The following is a 19,090-nucleotide window of genomic DNA, read 5'->3' on the forward strand; positions in this document are numbered from 1 at the left end:
ACTTTTTTGGAGAAATTAGTATCATGGAACATTGAAGTGTCCTATTTTTTTTAGTAATATGCTCTCTCTTAATAAACATATTTCTTAAAAAAATAAAAACAGCAAATTAAATTAAATTGGCCTGAAAATGAAACCATTGAGGGTCATTCATGTCAAGTGATCCAAAGGTGGTTGCTTGATCATTTTAAAATAATGATTTCTTGTTTGTTGATTCCTACATAATTATAGGGTCAAAAAAAACTAATTTAAAATTTTTATCTTATTCTGAATTCTGATGGCAGCCATTTATGTTTTACAAAACATGCTAATTTTTGCATTTGTGAGGGTTTGTGTAAATTTATGTTACTCGGAACTGGTGAATCGGTATTCTGACCAAATGAAATATTCCACCATATAACAAAAAATGAACTTACTAGTAAAACTATCTTTGTGTGTAAGTCTACTGATCTGCTGGATTTGTGAAGATACTCTGTAGCCACTGAAAGACTCCAACTTTGATTGAACAATTTTTAGGTCTTTACAATTATCTGTTCATTAGTGAACATTTTCTTTTCTTACAGAGGCAAAACCTATTTTAGGTTTTTTAAAAACATTAGTTTTTTGAAACTATTAGATCTTTTATGCAAGTGCAATTTTTCACAAATTTATACAGACCATGTTAGGATATAAAAAATTCCAAAGTGTTTGTGAAAGGACGATGGCAGGGGAGCAGTGAAGTCACTAACTCGTGGGTCACGAGGGCACACAGGCACGGCTGCACAGCTCGCACCAGGCAAAGGCGTGCAAAAAATATTATTTCACTTTTTTTTATTTTTGCCAAAGCAATAAAATTCATAAAATATTTTGTGATGTCCCTGGCATGTGTTATTGCAGTAGGACTGCAGGACATGAAAGGAACGAGGTGGAGCGTCGACGGGCGACCCACCGCGCGGCTTGCCGCTGTCGTCGCGACTGTCCTCGCTGCCGGAGCTCTCGGCAGAGTCGCCCATGGCGGGCGGCAGGGGGCTGTAGCGCGAGGCGGCCGGCCGCACGCAGGGGGCGCTCTCCCCTTGGTCCAGGAACACCTCCATCTCGCACAGGTAGCACCAGGCCCGGTGCGTCGACATGTTCAGGTGGATGCAGTGGCTGCGCATGGCCTGTGGGCACGCCACACCCGCCCCTCGTGACGACACCCTCCGCCGCTGTGCACAGGGGCTCCAACCTGCTGCCGTGCAGTGCTTGTCAAAACATCACGCGTTCTTACAAAACCTCGTACAGGTCCAAGAAACTGGGGCATTACTTAAATTGCTATAAGTCAACTCTAAAGACTGATATTGCATCAAGTTGCTATGTGAATACCATTTATTACTCAAATGTTAAAATAAAATCTGGAAGAACTGCTCACAAAATTATTATTTTTTGTTATCATAGACTCCTAGATTTCGTGAGTGGCTCCCAAATTTCCAGAGATTTTGTAGAGGCCTGGCCGTAGTAGACATGCCTTCACTTCACGTAACTTTTCACGCTCACAGTAAATATTCCAAGGATGTAGTCTCGTGGTGAAATTATGCTACGCTGTCATACTAACTGCAGTAATCACTCACCCCCTTTAACATAGTTAACAGTCAGGTTTTCAATTATTTAGTAAAGGTTTACATGGCCAAAAAGTATTTTAAAAAAAAAGGGCCAGTATAATATAATGATTCTGGAATCACTAGTTGGCACATCAGGCTGCAAGAGTACCCAAAATGCCAGCTTATAGGTACTGTTAAGTTTCCCCTCACCTTGTTGTGGATGGTGCTGTGGTCGTTCTGCGCCTCGCCGCAGCCAATCCTGTAGCAGCCGCGGTGCAGGCACAGCCAGAGGTTGGGCCCGCGCGAGTCGCAGTCCGCGCACTTGCCATTCTGCGAACCATGACTCATCCAGTCTAAACCAGTCTTGTCGCAACTAAGCACTCTTCTTGTCTTTACTTTCAATTAAGGGGGTTTTCTTGTTCATTTATTCCGATACCTCTCTTGCATTTGTTGTACGGTCTCAAATGTTTTTTTTTCTCCAGATATTTACAGAACATAATTTTCGAACTGTGATTTTTGCCTATTAGATCATGTTTGGTAAATACAGAATGCTCACATGAGTTTCACGGGTGAAGGATACACCACAACACACGTCCGGAAACGTAACCCTGCAAGGTTACATGCAGGAACAGTAGCTGGCTTCAAGGGACTTCCCTGGCCGAGGGGACGTGCGATCCCAGCGCAGTGGCATTCATACTCCGTGGGAAGCAGACAAGCTCATCATTGAACAAGGACCGAAACAAGTTCCAAAACATATTAACATTCAAGCTGAAGTCACAATGCCATGAACACAACATGACAGGCCCAACACGCACAGTAGCCAATGAAATACAAGGTCGCCATGACGTCATCATGACAAAATACGCCCCCCGACAGCCCACAAGAAGTATTCTATCTCTAATTTCGGCACGTCTTGCCGCACGATGGAAAGCAAAACGGAAACCTTACAGAACTAAACTTTAAAAATATTTACCTATTCTGTAAATCTTTATGCTGAAAAACAAAATTAGGTTTCACATTTGGGCACACTTTCATATTTGTATAATGCATTTTATGGTATGCATTTGGTTTGGAATGATTTGCCGGCAGCCATATTAGAGTTTGTCGTGTTAATTTTGTCGATGTGTTGTGACCCTAGGCTATTAAATTAACTCTTTATTAATTTACAAAAAATAAAGTTTTAATTCCCAATAACAATTATATTAAATGTAATTACTCTATTTTATTCCATCACAGCACAAAAAACCTTTAATAGATAGTTTAAAAAAAAAAGTTTCCTCATGCATCACATGAAAATTCTAAATAGGAAGCTGTAAAGATGCATTTTTAAAGCACTTTTTTTTTTTTGCTGTTATTGCGAACGCACAAATACTGGCAACTTTAGCGAAGTGATCAGACCCTCATCTCTAGTTAAGATAATCTGGGTTAAAACCCACACAGAGACTGGGACATATTTAGTTTTACACAAGTAAGTAGATAACTTGGGTGAATGTGCGACGAGCCCGTTGGTTCTACAGGTACCACCCGCTTCTCAAAACTGAACTCATTCCAACTCAGCTTCATCTTGAATCTCATTTCACGTCGCTCAAGCTTGGACAAACACCTACTGGTCCTATTATTCCTCCACGTTGACTGGTGCTACTGACGCTGAAAGGGAGCATGCCCCACGAGATACCACAGTGATGCAGACACAAACCTCACGCACACGATCCAAATCTCCCGGCTGGAACTCCACGAACGAGGCTATGTGTGGACACTTCGTGGCCCTCGACGTCATCTTCTGGAAATGAAGATCAGTATTTGCTTCAACTGCAGTAGTATGTACACAAAGTGCCTTAAATATAGCAAAAAAAAAAAATTTTAAATCTAAATATTTTTAAAAAATTGATCAAATTATAAGATAAGAAACATTATATATTGAAAAACTGCAACAAGGTTCAAAATTTGTTTTCTTCAAGTGAATATTAAAGGAACTACCTAGCTACATGGATTTTAAAATCGGAACTTTCCTAAAAAAAACTCTAACTATTCCACATGAAACCAATTTTTTTTAAATAATGTTTTCTCATGCCAGAGGACTCAAGTTAGATTCCAATCCAGGCTTCCTGATTTGTGCAATAAACTACCGCTAACCTAACCCATTCTAATAAAAAATGAACAAATGAATGAATAAATGACTGAACAAACTAGGTCTAACACATAATCAACATCAGGGTTATGAGACATAATGAGCAGTGGTGAGATGAGAATTGGGGATTGAGATTGACGAAATTAATCAATGGAAGAAATGGGAGCAGGGCTGTCGAGACAAACTAACGGCCCAGAGGTGGATAACTAGGCCCTATTAAGTACTTAAATTTTTCAAAAATCAAATATTAAAAAAAAAATATCTAAAAACTAAAAGTTATCATGGCCATAACTGTAAAGGTGATATGCACCTATTGCATAACTTATAAGGTTTCCAAAGGATTTTATTAGCAATTACTTGTAATTTTTGTTCTACTATCACAGTAACAAATGCATTAAAAAAATATTTCGAAGCTTAACCAGACCCCTACCTGGTGCCCAGGGATAACCTTCCCCCCCCCCCCCCCAGCCCCATTCACGACAGCCCTGAAGAGAGAGTACCAAAGGAAAACACACTGTCTCACTGCAATGGTCCATAACGATTCTCTCTTGAGAAATATCAAGAGTTTGACACCAATCAGGGATCTTTCACTTGGATACCTTTGGTGGAAGGCAAAAAATCTGACCTCTACACTCTAGAAATTATAAGTATTACTTAATAAGGAAAAGCAATTTAAAATTATAATTTTAAAAGGCAGAAAATAAACATATATATTATTACTTAAATATGCACAAGTGTTTACTGAAATGCAAATGCAAGTGGAACAAGAACAAATTGTACATCCACCTTTCTGCAGCACTTAATCTTTTGTAAATAACCCTTTAGCTTGAAAAGTTCATTTAAGAAAAGGCATGAAAGGCTGGACATAGACAGGTGAGACCATGCTTGCTACATTTGCACACTGGAAAGTAATGTTTTGCAGATTTGTGATAACACCGTTAGGCCTACTTTACTTCAGATCTCATTTTAATCCCTTCTCCAATTTCACTCTTTGGTGATTTGTATCATACTTCGCAATTTTAAGTATAATTTTACATTATTTTTAACATACTTTATACTGTTAATTTTCCCCAATCTTAACAACCCTTGCTACTATAGTTTTTTTTTACAATCAAGACGGAATTTAAAAATAAAATGCTTTTGTAAAATATTTAACATAAAATTGTGGTACTACCAATACTCAAAATTCTTTATACAATTTTTTCAGAAGCATTAGCATAGTTATAAACAATATACAAAAAATACCCTCTTCACAACTGTCTTGTGTATCAATTTTTATTAAAAAGCCCCATTTTTCAATATTTACCAATGTTTGACAAGCGGGGCAATGCAAATCAAAATTAAGCAAATCACACTATACTGTAAACAAAATACCGAAGTATTTCTTATCGCTTTTATTGCCATATTAACTGCTTGTCAGTTGTATGAAACAGGATTCCTTCACATAAAATAATATAAGGATGCACATACATGGAATAGTCCTTAAGTTAGAGCTAACAATTAGAATTATATATAACTATTAAAACGTCATTGTAACTAATAAAAACTTACTTCCAAAATGCTAGAATTCAAAACGAAAACTAAACGGTCAAACGTTTGGAATGTGGGTTCCCTCGGCAAAATATAAATGAATTAAACACAAGCCACACAATAAATACACACAAAAATTTCAACGACATGTTGCGAGTCACTAACCCAAAGATAAATGAATTTTGATAACTACCTTTACTTCATCCTATATTCTACCACAAGAGTGCACTACTAACCAATTAAGAGAAAGAATAGTACTCATGATGAGTCGAACACACTTTTGAACGATTTCTTTGAAAACTAATTAGAACTGAAATATAAATGTAAAAAAATAACACGCCATTAAATACTTTACAGTTAAATAATTTCTGATTAGAAACCTTTATTTAGGTCACTTTATGTTAAACATACTCAATTTAAAAAATTAGACTATTTATACTAAAATTTTAGTCCTTTCGCATAACAGAATACTGTGCGTGATATCTAATCTAATTTTATCATGTGAACCAAGCCCCAGTTTGTTACCATTGTGCGGGAACCTTCTTAGTTGTTTAGGCCCCGCTAGGGTAGCCAATTAAATATGTAGAGCTACTTTCGTGCTGCTTAGTAGGCTCCACACACACACTTAAACGTTGGGCTGAATAAAACTGTGTAATAAATTAGATTTCTTAAATTGTGTGACTCTTCACTGGTAATGTTGACATAAGGTAAGTCACAGTTAGGTGTTATTTGATTGATATGGAACATACATAAATACACACTGGAGTAGGTGGAATTACAAATAACACAACACAACACTGTGAATATTAAATATAGAATTATTTTATTTCCAATGTAAAAAAACGATTTAAAAGATTTCAATCTTATTAATATATTTAATTATTATTCATATCCAAAACAACAACCTAACTTAACGGTGACATCATAGTAATTCAATAAAAGTTCAATTACCAGGAGTTATGTTGCGCACATTTAAATATTTTCAAAAGTCTTAATTCGGGTTCGTTGACACTACACAGTTTTTAATTAATGTTTTTTTTTTTAGGGAACTTAAATCAATTTACCTCGGCTAGATAGGTTCAAAATCATCGGCAGAGCTCAGAGCCTCTCATCTATAGGACCACTGAGTCTGTTAATTAATGTGTAAATTCGTAAAATTTATGTCCAAGTATTATTTAAATCCTCTATAAAGTCAATTTAATTCATGAAATCAATGTTTATAATAAGTTTCGGCGACGATGTGACGTAAAAACGGGAGTTTCGTGATTCGTGCATAAGATTAGGGCACAAAAAATCTGGGCACTTTTATTACTCACGTTAATCACTCCTATGATATTTATCTTTTTAGATAAATCCTATTTAAATGTTCTGAACTCCCTAATGGTTCATAATTATCATCCACTATCCGGGATGCCTGATGCTAGATAGCTAATTTTCAGGATTTAAATTCGCCGACGTCACGAAGTTGCCGCTCATTCAGCTGGCCATTGTAGAACTCTCTTTCTTACTAGTTTCCTCAAAATAACCAGTAAGACTCACTTTTAAATGGTGGCCCGTGATTGGCCAAAAGGACCGTTTCAGTTACCTAATTTCTTACCGAAAACGTAAACTCCGAACGCAACAATTGCGCGGATAACAAAATTTCACTTAAAATTCAAATACATAAATATTAAAATTAATAATTTACATAATAAAATTACGGCGTTAATTTTACCGTTTACAGTTTTCAAGTCCATTAGTCCTTAGAGGGGTATCAACAATACCTCGTTCAAATAGTCCGGTAAAAATCCAAAGAATCACTTTTCCATAGACATACATAACCAAATATTGCCGTTTCTGAAAATAAATGATATTATACATAGAGCAAACAAAAATAAAATAAATCGTAAATAATAATAAATAATTAAACTGTCAAAACAAACATGTTGCAGTACAGATTTTGCCGCCCTTGTCAATTACATTGAACAGTGCTCTTTGACCTGTTCAAAACGGTGCAATGTGATTGGCACTTCTCTTTCTCCGTCGCACAATACACAACACTCTTCGTTGCCTAGCAACGCGCGCACCAAACGACAAACAAAAAAAACAACTTGAGAGAGACTACCTCTCCTCCTCGATTCGTTTTTTACCGTTGCGCGCCTGAAAATCGCGCCTTTTTAAACACTTTTTATCGGGTCGTCGCTGCTAACAGACCTGCGCGAAGAAGTTCACGGATTTTGCAGTGCAAAATCTTCGAAGGCTGGAACTGCTGCTGCTCTCCGACAGCTTCTGCCTTGAGCCGCTCCTGTTGAGAAGGACTCGGGAGGACTTACTTACTGTGAGTATGATTCACTAAAGGGATTCGAAGGGGTGCAATGTACACGTGAGTCAACAATAGGACGTTCTCCAGGTCACGTCACGGCAGTGGGTCAACGTCCACCTGCGGTGATGACTGCATCCTTGCTGCGACTCCTCCTTCCTGCAGCGGACAGCGGCGTCGAGACGGCGCCTGTCCTCAAAACGACCAACAAATCTGGCCTGGTTCACCACGCGTCGACGGGGTCTGGCGTGGGGCGATGATGCTGTACCAGTCAGCACGGCATCTGGCACTGCAGCTGACGTCATCAACTGCTGATGTGGCAGCATCCAGCCGCCCTGCCTCACGACTACGCGCGAGACGGCGTCGTGGCGTTTGCGGTGCTGATTGCGTGGGGCGAGGTCACCACTTCCCACAAGGAAGCACTCGTCTATTCCCATCACTGTTAGGTACACAATCGTTGCGAACCGCACTATGTCTAGCTCACTCTGGTGTAACCTTCGCACCTGACTTAAGTATAGGTGTCCGGGTCTTAACCGAATAACTTAATCACTATGTGCGTACTTGTACTCTTGCAAATACAAGTGTCTGCAGGCAATACAACTTGTGTACTTGTCGCGGAACACTATGACGTCACCGTTAAAACAAAAATATCTTAAATTAACCTTAAAATTCCTAGCTTAACATATAACATTCACATTATTAACATCATTGTTAGAAAAAAAAAAAAAAATACAATTAATTATTAAATCTCAATTCTTGCATAACAATGCATGGTTATCAATAAACAATAAATTCAATATTAGGATTTTGCTTGCTACTAACATATCACATTGTTAGTTCGTACTTGATTAATATGCATCACAGTGCATTTGCTTGTTTGTGTTCTCATTTCATGAGATTTCATACATTTCACCAAACATATCATTATAGCATATCATTATTGAATATCAAACATCACATGTTTTGCTTTTCATTATAACATATTGATAGCTAACATAATTTATATTCATTACTCAATGTTTGTAACTCACATGTTTACATTTCATTATTAAAAATATTTGCATTTAACTATAGCATATTTGGCTTGCAATTTACATTTGCATTTTAAAACACTTGTTAACATTTTCATCAAAGAATATATATCATATCATGTACCGATTAACAATTAATAGTTCATTGTTATGTTTACATAGTACATACTAGCAATTGATCATAAAACATATCATTTACATATAACTATATATATAATAACATTTACACATCATAACATTTACATTTCATTATGTTTACAGATTGTACAATCAAAATTTCATAGTGTTTTTTTACACATTGTTTACATTATCATCTCACTATACAGAGAAGTCGTTGGTTTACACAATTACCAACTTAGTGATTTTTTCAATTTCAGTCTGCTGTGCTCAACTCAACAGCTGTAGAGGCTTTATCTTCCTCTTCTCATCTTTCATTAATGTTGTTTTCATCCCGTAGCGGTCTCGCTGGGTTGAATAAGTGTTCACATTTCATCTCATCTTGGTTACTATCAGTAACATGAGTCTTGTAATCTACTGAGGTTCCTGACTTCAGTGTAGCTAAGGTTCCTTTACCAATCAGCTGTTTCACAAACATGCTGTATCAGGATAGCTTTCAACACATGGTATCACATGTTCAATATTTTTTTCATTTCTTTTTAAGAAAATTTTCTTGCTTTTTCAATTTTAAAACTTCTGTTAGGCGAAGTTGCTTGTGGACACTTGTTTGCCGGAGCACCTTCACTTCTCGCGAACAAGGGCTTAGATCCTGAGTTTTTCAGATCCACATGCTTCGCTATTCTTCACATCATTCGAAGAATACTACTCAAGCAACTATGACAGTGCTGCGAGTGAATAGTGTTGAGATGACGTAATTTTCTTGTATAGGGGCTCCTCCCAATAAATCCTTAAAAATCATCGATTTCAAATTTCAGTGTTTTCATTTCATAGAACATCAGTACCTTGACATCCAAAGTTTAATAAACTAAATGTTTCAGCTAAATCTGATTGGATTTGTATGCGAAATGAGTGCATACTTTTCTAATCTGCATTCTGGGTAGAATGCAATCCTAAAGATCATTCTTTTCCCTAAATTCATCCCAGAAATGGTAAAAAAAATAGTGAAGTTTTAAAATTTTAGTGAGTTCTTCTATAAATATTAGAAAATTTAGTGATTTTCTATTTTCATCATCAACATAACTACGCCTATTGGATAACTCAGCATCATCAATAAATCAAGGTAACCTGCATTATATTATTCTGCTTGTAGTTGCGAAGTGTTATGTGCTTTTAGAGATGCTTTGCATGCCAGTGTTTACATATGTTTACACAGCAGGATGGGGTATCATACCACATAGTTACATCGACACTAAATAAGCTTAATTTCTTCTCGTTTGTTAGTACACAGTACATACAGCTTCACATAGGTATAGGCTAGTCTAATGTTAAAATATATGTCTTAGTGACATTTGAGTTCATACTCATACGAGGGATTGTGCAAGCCAACTGATACATAAATACAATACACATTGTTCACTGGTAGCTTCACAGGCTACAATAACATCTGTATGGGTGGCATTTCACTTCACCTCAAATACAGCAATATAGCGGGAATTACACTTCCGCATAACCACAGGGTAAATATCTGCATAGGTGGCATTTCACTTCACCTTTACGCAGAAACAAGCGGGAATTACACCTCCGCTTAACATTACAATTTACAGTGGCTGCATTACGCCTCACATGGCGTACTAGATCACATAATCACAGTGACATACACTTACTCCTCTGTACAGTTCAGATCCTTGGTCTGAAACTTACACATAGACTGCTCTCAGCTGTTTATGGTACTATACCTTGTACCATCACGAGGCATTCACAGCTTAGGTCGGTACTGCTTACATAGTAGTAGGGCTCTTGTATTCCCTTAGCTGCGTTATATTATAACGGCCTACTGGTCGGCCTGTTGCTGGCTCTGCTAGTGCATAGCAATTCTCTTGTACTATGTCTGTGATGACATAAGGACCTTCAAATAACAAAAACAATTTCTTGGTTACATGTTCCCAGGCCTTGCTTACTGGAGTTGTTTTCTTCAGTACCTGGTCTCCAATTTTAAATTTTGCCAATTTTGATGCTGGTTTCCTCCTGCGTCTGATGTCAGCTTCTGCTGTCAACTTCCTCTTCACTAGAGCTTCTACCTCTTCTCCTGTAGGTAGTTTTTCTTCATTAGGGGTTTGTTCACATCGGGGTAAATACTTCGGGTTGATCGCCGCCGATCTATTCAGGCTCATGGCTTCTCCAGGGGTAACTCCAATAGACCCATGTACAGTATGGTTAATAATGCACTCTACATATGGCAACTTATCTCGCCATGATTGCTGCGAGTTATGGCATAGCGTACGTAACAGACTCCCTATTGACTTCATGAGTCTCTCCACAGGGTTACTTTGTGGATGTCGTACACTGATAGTTGTAGGTATTGCACCTAATTTCCTGACTCCTGTTTGCCACAAATCACTGGTAAACTGGGTACCTCTGTCTGACAATACCACTTTAGGTAAACCAATTTCTTCAACGAAAGTTTTTAATTTTTGCATAACTGCTTTTGCAGTTTGGTTCACAATTGCATATAATTTTGTGAATTTTGTGAAAACATCTTGCATCACAAAAACATACTTAACACCTCCCTTTGACTGGGGTAGGGGGCCAAATAAATCAACTGATAATAATTCCAATGGTGCTGTTGGAATGATTGGCTGCAATTCTCCATGCAGGTGTTGTCCAGGTGGTTTCACCTTCTGACATAGGTCACAGGCACTTGTGACCTTACTTACATAGCGTGACATGTTAGGCCAATACACTTGCCTCTTTAATGCTTCAATGAGCTTCTTGCTCCCTACATGTCCCAAGGCTACATGTAGTTCCCAGGTGATTGGTTGCATCAAATCAGCTGGTATCACTGGTTTCCAGTGATCTTCGAAAATGCCTCTCTTCCTTGACTGGGCAAACAAAACATTTTCTGCTGACAAGCAGAAATGTTGGTGAATTTTATTGTCAGCTGACTGCTTCTGCAGCTGGTTGATAGTGTTTTTGCAGTACTCATCTGCCTGTTGTTTACATTTTATATCCTTCAGGATATCTCGGAGTTTAGGGTTGGTTTTGAATATCTCTGTGGATACTGGTGCCACTAAAAATTCCTTCTGTCGTTTTGATGTAGATGGTGAACTTTCTTGTAGTTCATGCAGGCGACTTAGGTAATCTGCAGTGGTGTTGGCAGATCCCTTGATATGATGTATATGAATATCATATTCCTGCAGTAGCAAAAACCATCTCGTAAGGCGGCTACCAAATAACTTGCCTGCCTTAAGGCATGTTAACGCCTGGTGATCTGTTAACAATTTCACTGTTTCTCCAAGTAGCAGATCCCTGTACTTCTGGAGTGCCCATATAATGGCCAGAGCCTCTCGCTCTGTAACAGTGTAATTTCTCTCTGCTTTGTTGAGAGTACGACTAGCCATTGCTACAGTCTTTTCAACTCCATTTTCCTCCTGTGCAAGCTTACATCCTAGGGCTGTGTCAGAGGCATCTGTGTATAACAGAAATTCCTTCCCTTGGGTTGGATGGTAGATGACGTGTTCAGTCAGGAACAAGTTTTTCAGGCTGAGGAAGGCTTGCTCGTGCTCTTCACTCCACATCCATGCCTGCCCTTTCTTCAATAGGCTGAACAGCGGAACTGCACACTGTGCAACTTGGTTGGAGTATATCCTGTAAAACCCAATTATTCCAAGAAACGCTCTTAGCTGTTTCACGTTCCTCGGTGTAGGAAACTCTTGGATGTTCTGCAGCTTGTCTGGGGCTGTCTTAATGCCTTCAGGTGTGAGGATGTGTCCTAAAAAGGGTAATTCCTCTCTGCAGAAAACAGATTTTCTAATTTTCACAGTCATGCCTGCCTCTTGCAATTTGTGCAGTACAGTGGCAACATGCTGCATGTGCTCTTCAAAATTTGATGATGTTATTAATATGTCATCGACATACGCCCTTGCAAATCCCTGACACTCGGGTCCTAAGGTTGCGTCTAGACATCTCGTAAAGTCAGCCACTGCGTTACACAGTCCAAACGGCATAACTGTAAATACATACTGCTGATTCCTGAACAGAAATGATGTATATTGGCAGGAATTAGGCTCTAATGGTATCTGCCAATAGCCTGACGACAGATCCATGGTTGTGAGATACTTCACACCTTGATACAATCTTAAAATTTCTGCCGTTTGTATAGGACTTTCCCTGTCCTTGACTGTAATTTTGTTGAGCTCCCTAGCATCGAGACACAGTCTTACTGTCCCGTCTCGTTTACTCACACAAACAATGGGGTTAGCATAGGGGCTTGCTTCTCTCCTGATTACATTCCAATCAATCATAAGTTGTAGGTAGGCTGTGGCTTCCTGAACGTACTTCACCGGAATGGGATAGCATTTGCGGTGGTACGGTGCCTCCTCATTTATCTTAATTTTAGCTTGGTAGAATCTGTTTCTGCCTGGCTTGTCAGAGAATACTGACTGAAAATTGGCCAGTACACCAAACAGTTGTTGCAGCTGACTGGGTGATACACTCTTCACCTCCTGTAGTGACTGTCTTATGTCTTCAAGTGATGCCTGAAGTTGCTCACTTGCTTGTGCATTGTATATGTGCCTGTGCATAGGTTCACTGTACAATATTCCTACAAAATTTTCTCTCACATGCCACTTGCCTGTGAGTGTGACTGGGGTTTCACAGTCATTTGAATGAATTTCACATAGTTTAAAATCTATCACTACACCAAATTGTGATAGAAAGTCGGTGCCTATTATTAGCGGTTTTGCTAGGCCTTTCACAACTAGTGCAGTCATGTCTTTTGGTCTGCCTAGGCCGTGTACTGTTATCAGTACCTGTCTGTTTACAATAGGGCTTGCCCTTGATGTCACTCCAATTATTTTGAGTGCTGGTACTGGTATCTTGGGTAGTATTATACCTTGGTGCTCGAGGTAGTTCACCAACTCCTCACTGATACACGTGACTTCAGCGCCACTGTCAATTAATGCATCCACATTGCATTCTTCAATTTTTAATGTCACATGTGGACAAACTGTACAAACTTGATGAACCCTATTTTCATCATTTTCATTATATAGAAAGTCCCTTTCACTTTCTCTTAGCATAACAGTGCATATAAATTTATCGTAGCTGATGCAGCCGTAAATTGGAGTTTTGTCGTTTTGTACCCCTGAGCCTGAATAGTGGGTTTCTGTTCGGGGCGATCCAACTGAAACCCGTTCTAGTTTAACGTGCCCTGGTTGGCACGTCCACCTGGAACACGTTGTTGTTGTTCGTTGTGGTTCCAATTACTTGGTCCTGCGACGCTGGACACTGCAGCCTTGAACTCGGCTGCTACCGGGTTCACTTCCCCTCTCTGGTAGTATGCAGCTTGATGTCCTGGATGCTGCGCCTGGAATGGTGGCGGAAACGTTGCGTTCTGGTAGCGTTTGTTTCCAGAGAACTGGCTATTATGGGCTTGGCCGCCATGATTCTCTGTCGTCTGGGGGGAATAATGGTGGGGTGGCATTCGGGTTTCTTCGTGCCGGCCCTGGTATCGAGGTTCTTCCGTCTTGCGGTACTTCCTCGCGTACTCTCTCTCGTCTTCAGACGAGGATCTTGGGCGTCGGTCACGGGACTCCCTGGGAAGCCGTACTTCAGGCGAGTAGGAGCGGCGGCGGTTGTCGTTGCGGTCGTCCTTCCTCTTGCGCTGGTACATCTCTTCGTCGCTATGATAGTTCCTCGTATTTGACCACCAGGTCTTCCTCTTGTTGTAGGGGCCTTTGCGTTGGCTCATAGCGTACCGGCCATATGAGCTTTGCTCTCTGCCCTTGGGTTGCCACGTCATAGTGTGGACAGCTGCCTGACGGTTGTCCCTTGGCTTGTTGTCCCTGTTTTGCCAATAGTTATTCAGGGGTGGCTGGCGGTTCTGCTGGGGTACCCTCTCGTGGTCCTCCTTGGGTGCTGGCGTCCTGTCCATTTTCTCCAGCTTGTCGTAGTTCAGGAGCCTCTCTCTGAACTCTGTGACGTCTCGGTACGTCAGGCCGGACAACTGCTTTTGGTAGCGCAGCGGCAACTGAGTGAGTATTGCCGCTACGAACTCCTCGTCCGTCATGGGCAAGTCGAGGTATCTAGTTTTCTCAAACATTGTTGAGAGGTGGGCTTCCAGCGTTGTGCCCTTCCTGGGGTCATACCTCTCAGTATGGAGCTGGGCACGCAGATTGCTCTGAATGCGCAGACTCCAATACTGCTGGCGGAACATGGCCTGGAAGTGATTGTAGCTACTGGTGGTTGCACTCAGCATTTCCCACCAGTAGAAAGCCTGCCCTTTCAACGCACTGTTGAGGCATTTTAGTACCTCAGCCTCGCTGAGATTGAACGTGGCCGCATATTCCTCAAAGCGCTTCAAGAACCGTATAGGGTTCTCGGTAACCCTTCCTGAAAACGTGGGCATGGCCTCTGCCCAATGCTTGGCCGGGTGGTGGATCAGAGTAGCAGGGTCCATACTCGACGTGTTTACAAACGTCCTGCTACTTGGCCGATGAGTGATGGGGGTGACACGTGACGGTTCCTGGGGCAGGTGCTCAGTGTAGCACTCGGTGCCGCCCTGTTGCTTGCTTGTGGTGGGCAGTGTTGGAACAGTAGGTCCATGGCACTCGCTTGCCTGGGCCTGGCCTATACTACCAGCTGATGCAGCTGTAGGGCTCGGTTGGACAGATAGATTTTCAAACCTGTCCCTCAGCGTAGCTGTGGCCACCTCGAAGTCACCAAGCCTACTCTCCAGGTGCTGGATGTGCTCACGCACCTCTTCCCTGGCGTTGGCCTGTCCTCGATGCTCGTTGGCCATCATGTTCCTCAGGGACGTGACGTGGGATTCCAACCCATCTACCCTGCTGTTGTATTGGGAGACCTGTTCGGCTATCTGCTGAATCTCCTCATGTTGTTGCAAGAGTCTAACCTCGATGCTGTGCTCGAGATTCCTTAGGCTGGCATTGTTCTGTTCCATGGCAGCATTGGTCTGTTCCAATCCAGCCCTCAACTCAGCCGTGAGATTGATGTTATTTTGCTCTAGTTTTTCAGTGAGAACGGTGTTGTTTTTTTCCAATTTAGAGTCGTTCTGCTTCATCTGAGCATTTGTCTGCAGCAAGATCTGCATCAGTGACTCTAGTGTCACTGGTGGTGGAGTAGGAGTGCTATCCTGGGGTGCAATTGTGTGTAGGACAGTGTCATTTATGTTTTCCTGCTCCATGATTAGGGGAGATGTGAGCCGCCCTAACCTTTCCTCACAGGTGACTACAGGCGAATTCCCTGCAGATGATGAAGGATTCGACTCACTGCTTGAGGTTTGTGCAGTAGCAAACTCCTCCCCTACACTTCGTGATCTTTCTCTAAGAAAGTATTTGTTTTGTTCGTCGGCCATAGTGGTGTGCAAGGAAGTAATTGAAAAAAATAATGCGTTACACAAATAGTGCACTTGCACACAGTACTCGGATGGTACAGAATTTACACAAAAAAATTGTTGAGGTGTCCCTTAACCTCAAAATCGGCCCCACCGTATGGGCTCCAAATAAATATGTGCGGGAACCTTCTTAGTTGTTTAGGCCCCGCTAGGGTAGCCAATTAAATATGTAGAGCTACTTTCGTGCTGCTTAGTAGGCTCCACACACACACTTAAACGTTGGGCTGAATAAAACTGTGTAATAAATTAGATTTCTTAAATTGTGTGACTCTTCACTGGTAATGTTGACATAAGGTAAGTCACAGTTAGGTGTTATTTGATTGATATGGAACATACATAAATACACACTGGAGTAGGTGGAATTACAAATAACACAACACAACACTGTGAATATTAAATATAGAATTATTTTATTTCCAATGTAAAAAAACGATTTAAAAGATTTCAATCTTATTAATATATTTAATTATTATTCATATCCAAAACAACAACCTAACTTAACGGTGACATCATAGTAATTCAATAAAAGTTCAATTACCAGGAGTTATGTTGCGCACATTTAAATATTTTCAAAAGTCTTAATTCGGGTTCGTTGACACTACACAGTTTTTAATTAATGTTTTTTTTTTTAGGGAACTTAAATCAATTTACCTCGGCTAGATAGGTTCAAAATCATCGGCAGAGCTCAGAGCCTCTCATCTATAGGACCACTGAGTCTGTTAATTAATGTGTAAATTCGTAAAATTTATGTCCAAGTATTATTTAAATCCTCTATAAAGTCAATTTAATTCATGAAATCAATGTTTATAATAAGTTTCGGCGACGATGTGACGTAAAAACGGGAGTTTCGTGATTCGTGCATAAGATTAGGGCACAAAAAATCTGGGCACTTTTATTACTCACGTTAATCACTCCTATGATATTTATCTTTTTAGATAAATCCTATTTAAATGTTCTGAACTCCCTAATGGTTCATAATTATCATCCACTATCCGGGATGCCTGATGCTAGATAGCTAATTTTCAGGATTTAAATTCGCCGACGTCACGAAGTTGCCGCTCATTCAGCTGGCCATTGTAGAACTCTCTTTCTTACTAGTTTCCTCAAAATAACCAGTAAGACTCACTTTTAAATGGTGGCCCGTGATTGGCCAAAAGGACCGTTTCAGTTACCTAATTTCTTACCGAAAACGTAAACTCCGAACGCAACAATTGCGCGGATAACAAAATTTCACTTAAAATTCAAATACATAAATATTAAAATTAATAATTTACATAATAAAATTACGGCGTTAATTTTACCGTTTACAGTTTTCAAGTCCATTAGTCCTTAGAGGGGTATCAACAATACCTCGTTCAAATAGTCCGGTAAAAATCCAAAGAATCACTTTTCCATAGACATACATAACCAAATATTGCCGTTTCTGAAAATAAATGATATTATACATAGAGCAAACAAAAATAAAATAAATCGTAAATAATAATAAATAATTAAACTGTCAAAACAAACATGTTGCAGTACACCATTAATAATAAAACATGCGACAAATTTTGACACTGTGACAAGTCGCAACCACTGACATTTAAATCGTGGGGCTAAGTCGAAGCGACTTTGTCGCTTACAGTGACATCGTAAAAAAAATAAAAGGTGGTTTTACGATTGAAAACTAAAGCACGATTAAATTTTCTTTGGAAGGTCTTACATGGCAGCTGGTATGAATGGTTCTGTGGAAGAATGAGTAAAGTGTTGGCAGTTTTCGTGGAAACCACTGTTTTCTAATTTCTGTGGAAGGTTTCAAACACTTTATGTTTACCTCTTTGTACGAGTCCCAGCCCTGTCCGCAGCATACCGCAGCTGTGTTCGTGATGTTGACACGGGTCCAATTGCCTCCCTAATGCATTCCATGGGTAGTTTGAGCACTAACTAGTGAAATACATGCGCTACGGTACTGCATGAGAATTCGCAGGTTGGGTTTGTGCCATATTCCTGGAGGCAACGAATATCTGGCAGCAAGTACTTCCTAAGTTGCCGGCCTCTTAGAACGCCTTTCGAAATGAGTACAAAATTGTTAGATGTGACATTGGTTTTATTGTACGGCGCACACACTTTACAAGGTGCTGCACTGCGGCGTAGCTCGTGTCGTACAGTAGGCGAGGCCTCATTCCTGTGCACCGAATTCTTTCCTGTTAGTGGCTGCTCGTACCTACCACTGCTCGACGACCAACGGCGTAACAAAACCACAGACACAAACGGCACTGAATGTTTGGCGCGGAAGTGAGTCTGAGGGTTAAGTGACCTGAAGCCTGGGCAAAGAGCCCTTTTAGGCATGCATCTCGCTTGGCTAATACACGGCCCACTGCAACATCTCAGGTTAAATAGTGTGTTATAAAACTGTTTAACACTTTTAGCCCGTATGCAGCCCCGTGCGGGTGAAGCTAAAAGAACCCCGTGGCGAGTTTAAACTACCTGAGAGGCCCACACTTTGTGGCTCGTCTGGAAATGACATAGAACGAGAAATATGTCCCAGAGGCTGGAAGTTTTGGATCAAGCCGAAAAAGGCCGGCCACGGAGCAGATTGGCAACAATTAGAAAAACTTATACTATTTTAGCTAGTTCAGAGATGGCAAGGTGGTGAAGGCTTCATGGTGCTCTAATGTGTCCGGCCTCGGCGCCGGGTAAACGACTCTAGCGGCCTCGGGAGGTACCATGTTGCATGGGGTGGCATTTCGCGCGACAGAGCACAGAGAGCAGAAGACAAATGAGGCTAGGATTTAGAATCGTTTCGCATAGTGAACAATAATTATCTCCTCATAAGTAAAAGCTGTTGACATACAACTAAGAACTAAGTACCTGTCTTTTCATTAAGTCTTTGAAATAACTTTACATTCAGGTGAGCGGCAGGAGGATACATACACACACTTGACAATCGGCGGAAGAATACACACATTCACTTGTGGGTAAACGCGCGGACAGTTATCGATGTATCGACGAGTGACCGTTCGAATAGCTGCAATGCACTGA

At 40.4% G+C, this 19,090-nt stretch overlaps 1 protein-coding gene across 6 annotated transcripts in view; it reads right to left on the reverse strand.

The window, feature by feature from the left end:
* LOC134528537 (ubiquitin carboxyl-terminal hydrolase 20) overlaps positions 1 to 5,384 on the reverse strand; it is an 80,904-nt gene extending 75,520 nt beyond the window's left edge. For 4 of the 6 annotated variants that reach the window (XR_010074406.1, XM_063362250.1, XM_063362253.1 and 1 more), the window contains exons 1-4: positions 5,233 to 5,364; positions 3,250 to 3,333; positions 1,764 to 1,883; positions 926 to 1,136 (exon numbers count right to left, since the gene is read on the reverse strand). Coding sequence is in view for 5 of the 6 variants with exons in the window: in XM_063362250.1 (XP_063218320.1) it covers positions 926 to 1,136; positions 1,764 to 1,883; positions 3,250 to 3,330 (412 nt within the window). In the remaining variant the exon portion in view is untranslated. The other 2 variants (XM_063362249.1, XM_063362254.1) reach the window with 2 other exon arrangements.
* Positions 5,385 to 19,090: the final 13,706 nt, after the last annotated feature.

This window comes from Bacillus rossius, chromosome 1, assembly GCF_032445375.1.
Source record: "Bacillus rossius redtenbacheri isolate Brsri chromosome 1, Brsri_v3, whole genome shotgun sequence".
Taxonomy (NCBI): domain Eukaryota; kingdom Metazoa; phylum Arthropoda; class Insecta; order Phasmatodea; family Bacillidae; genus Bacillus; species Bacillus rossius.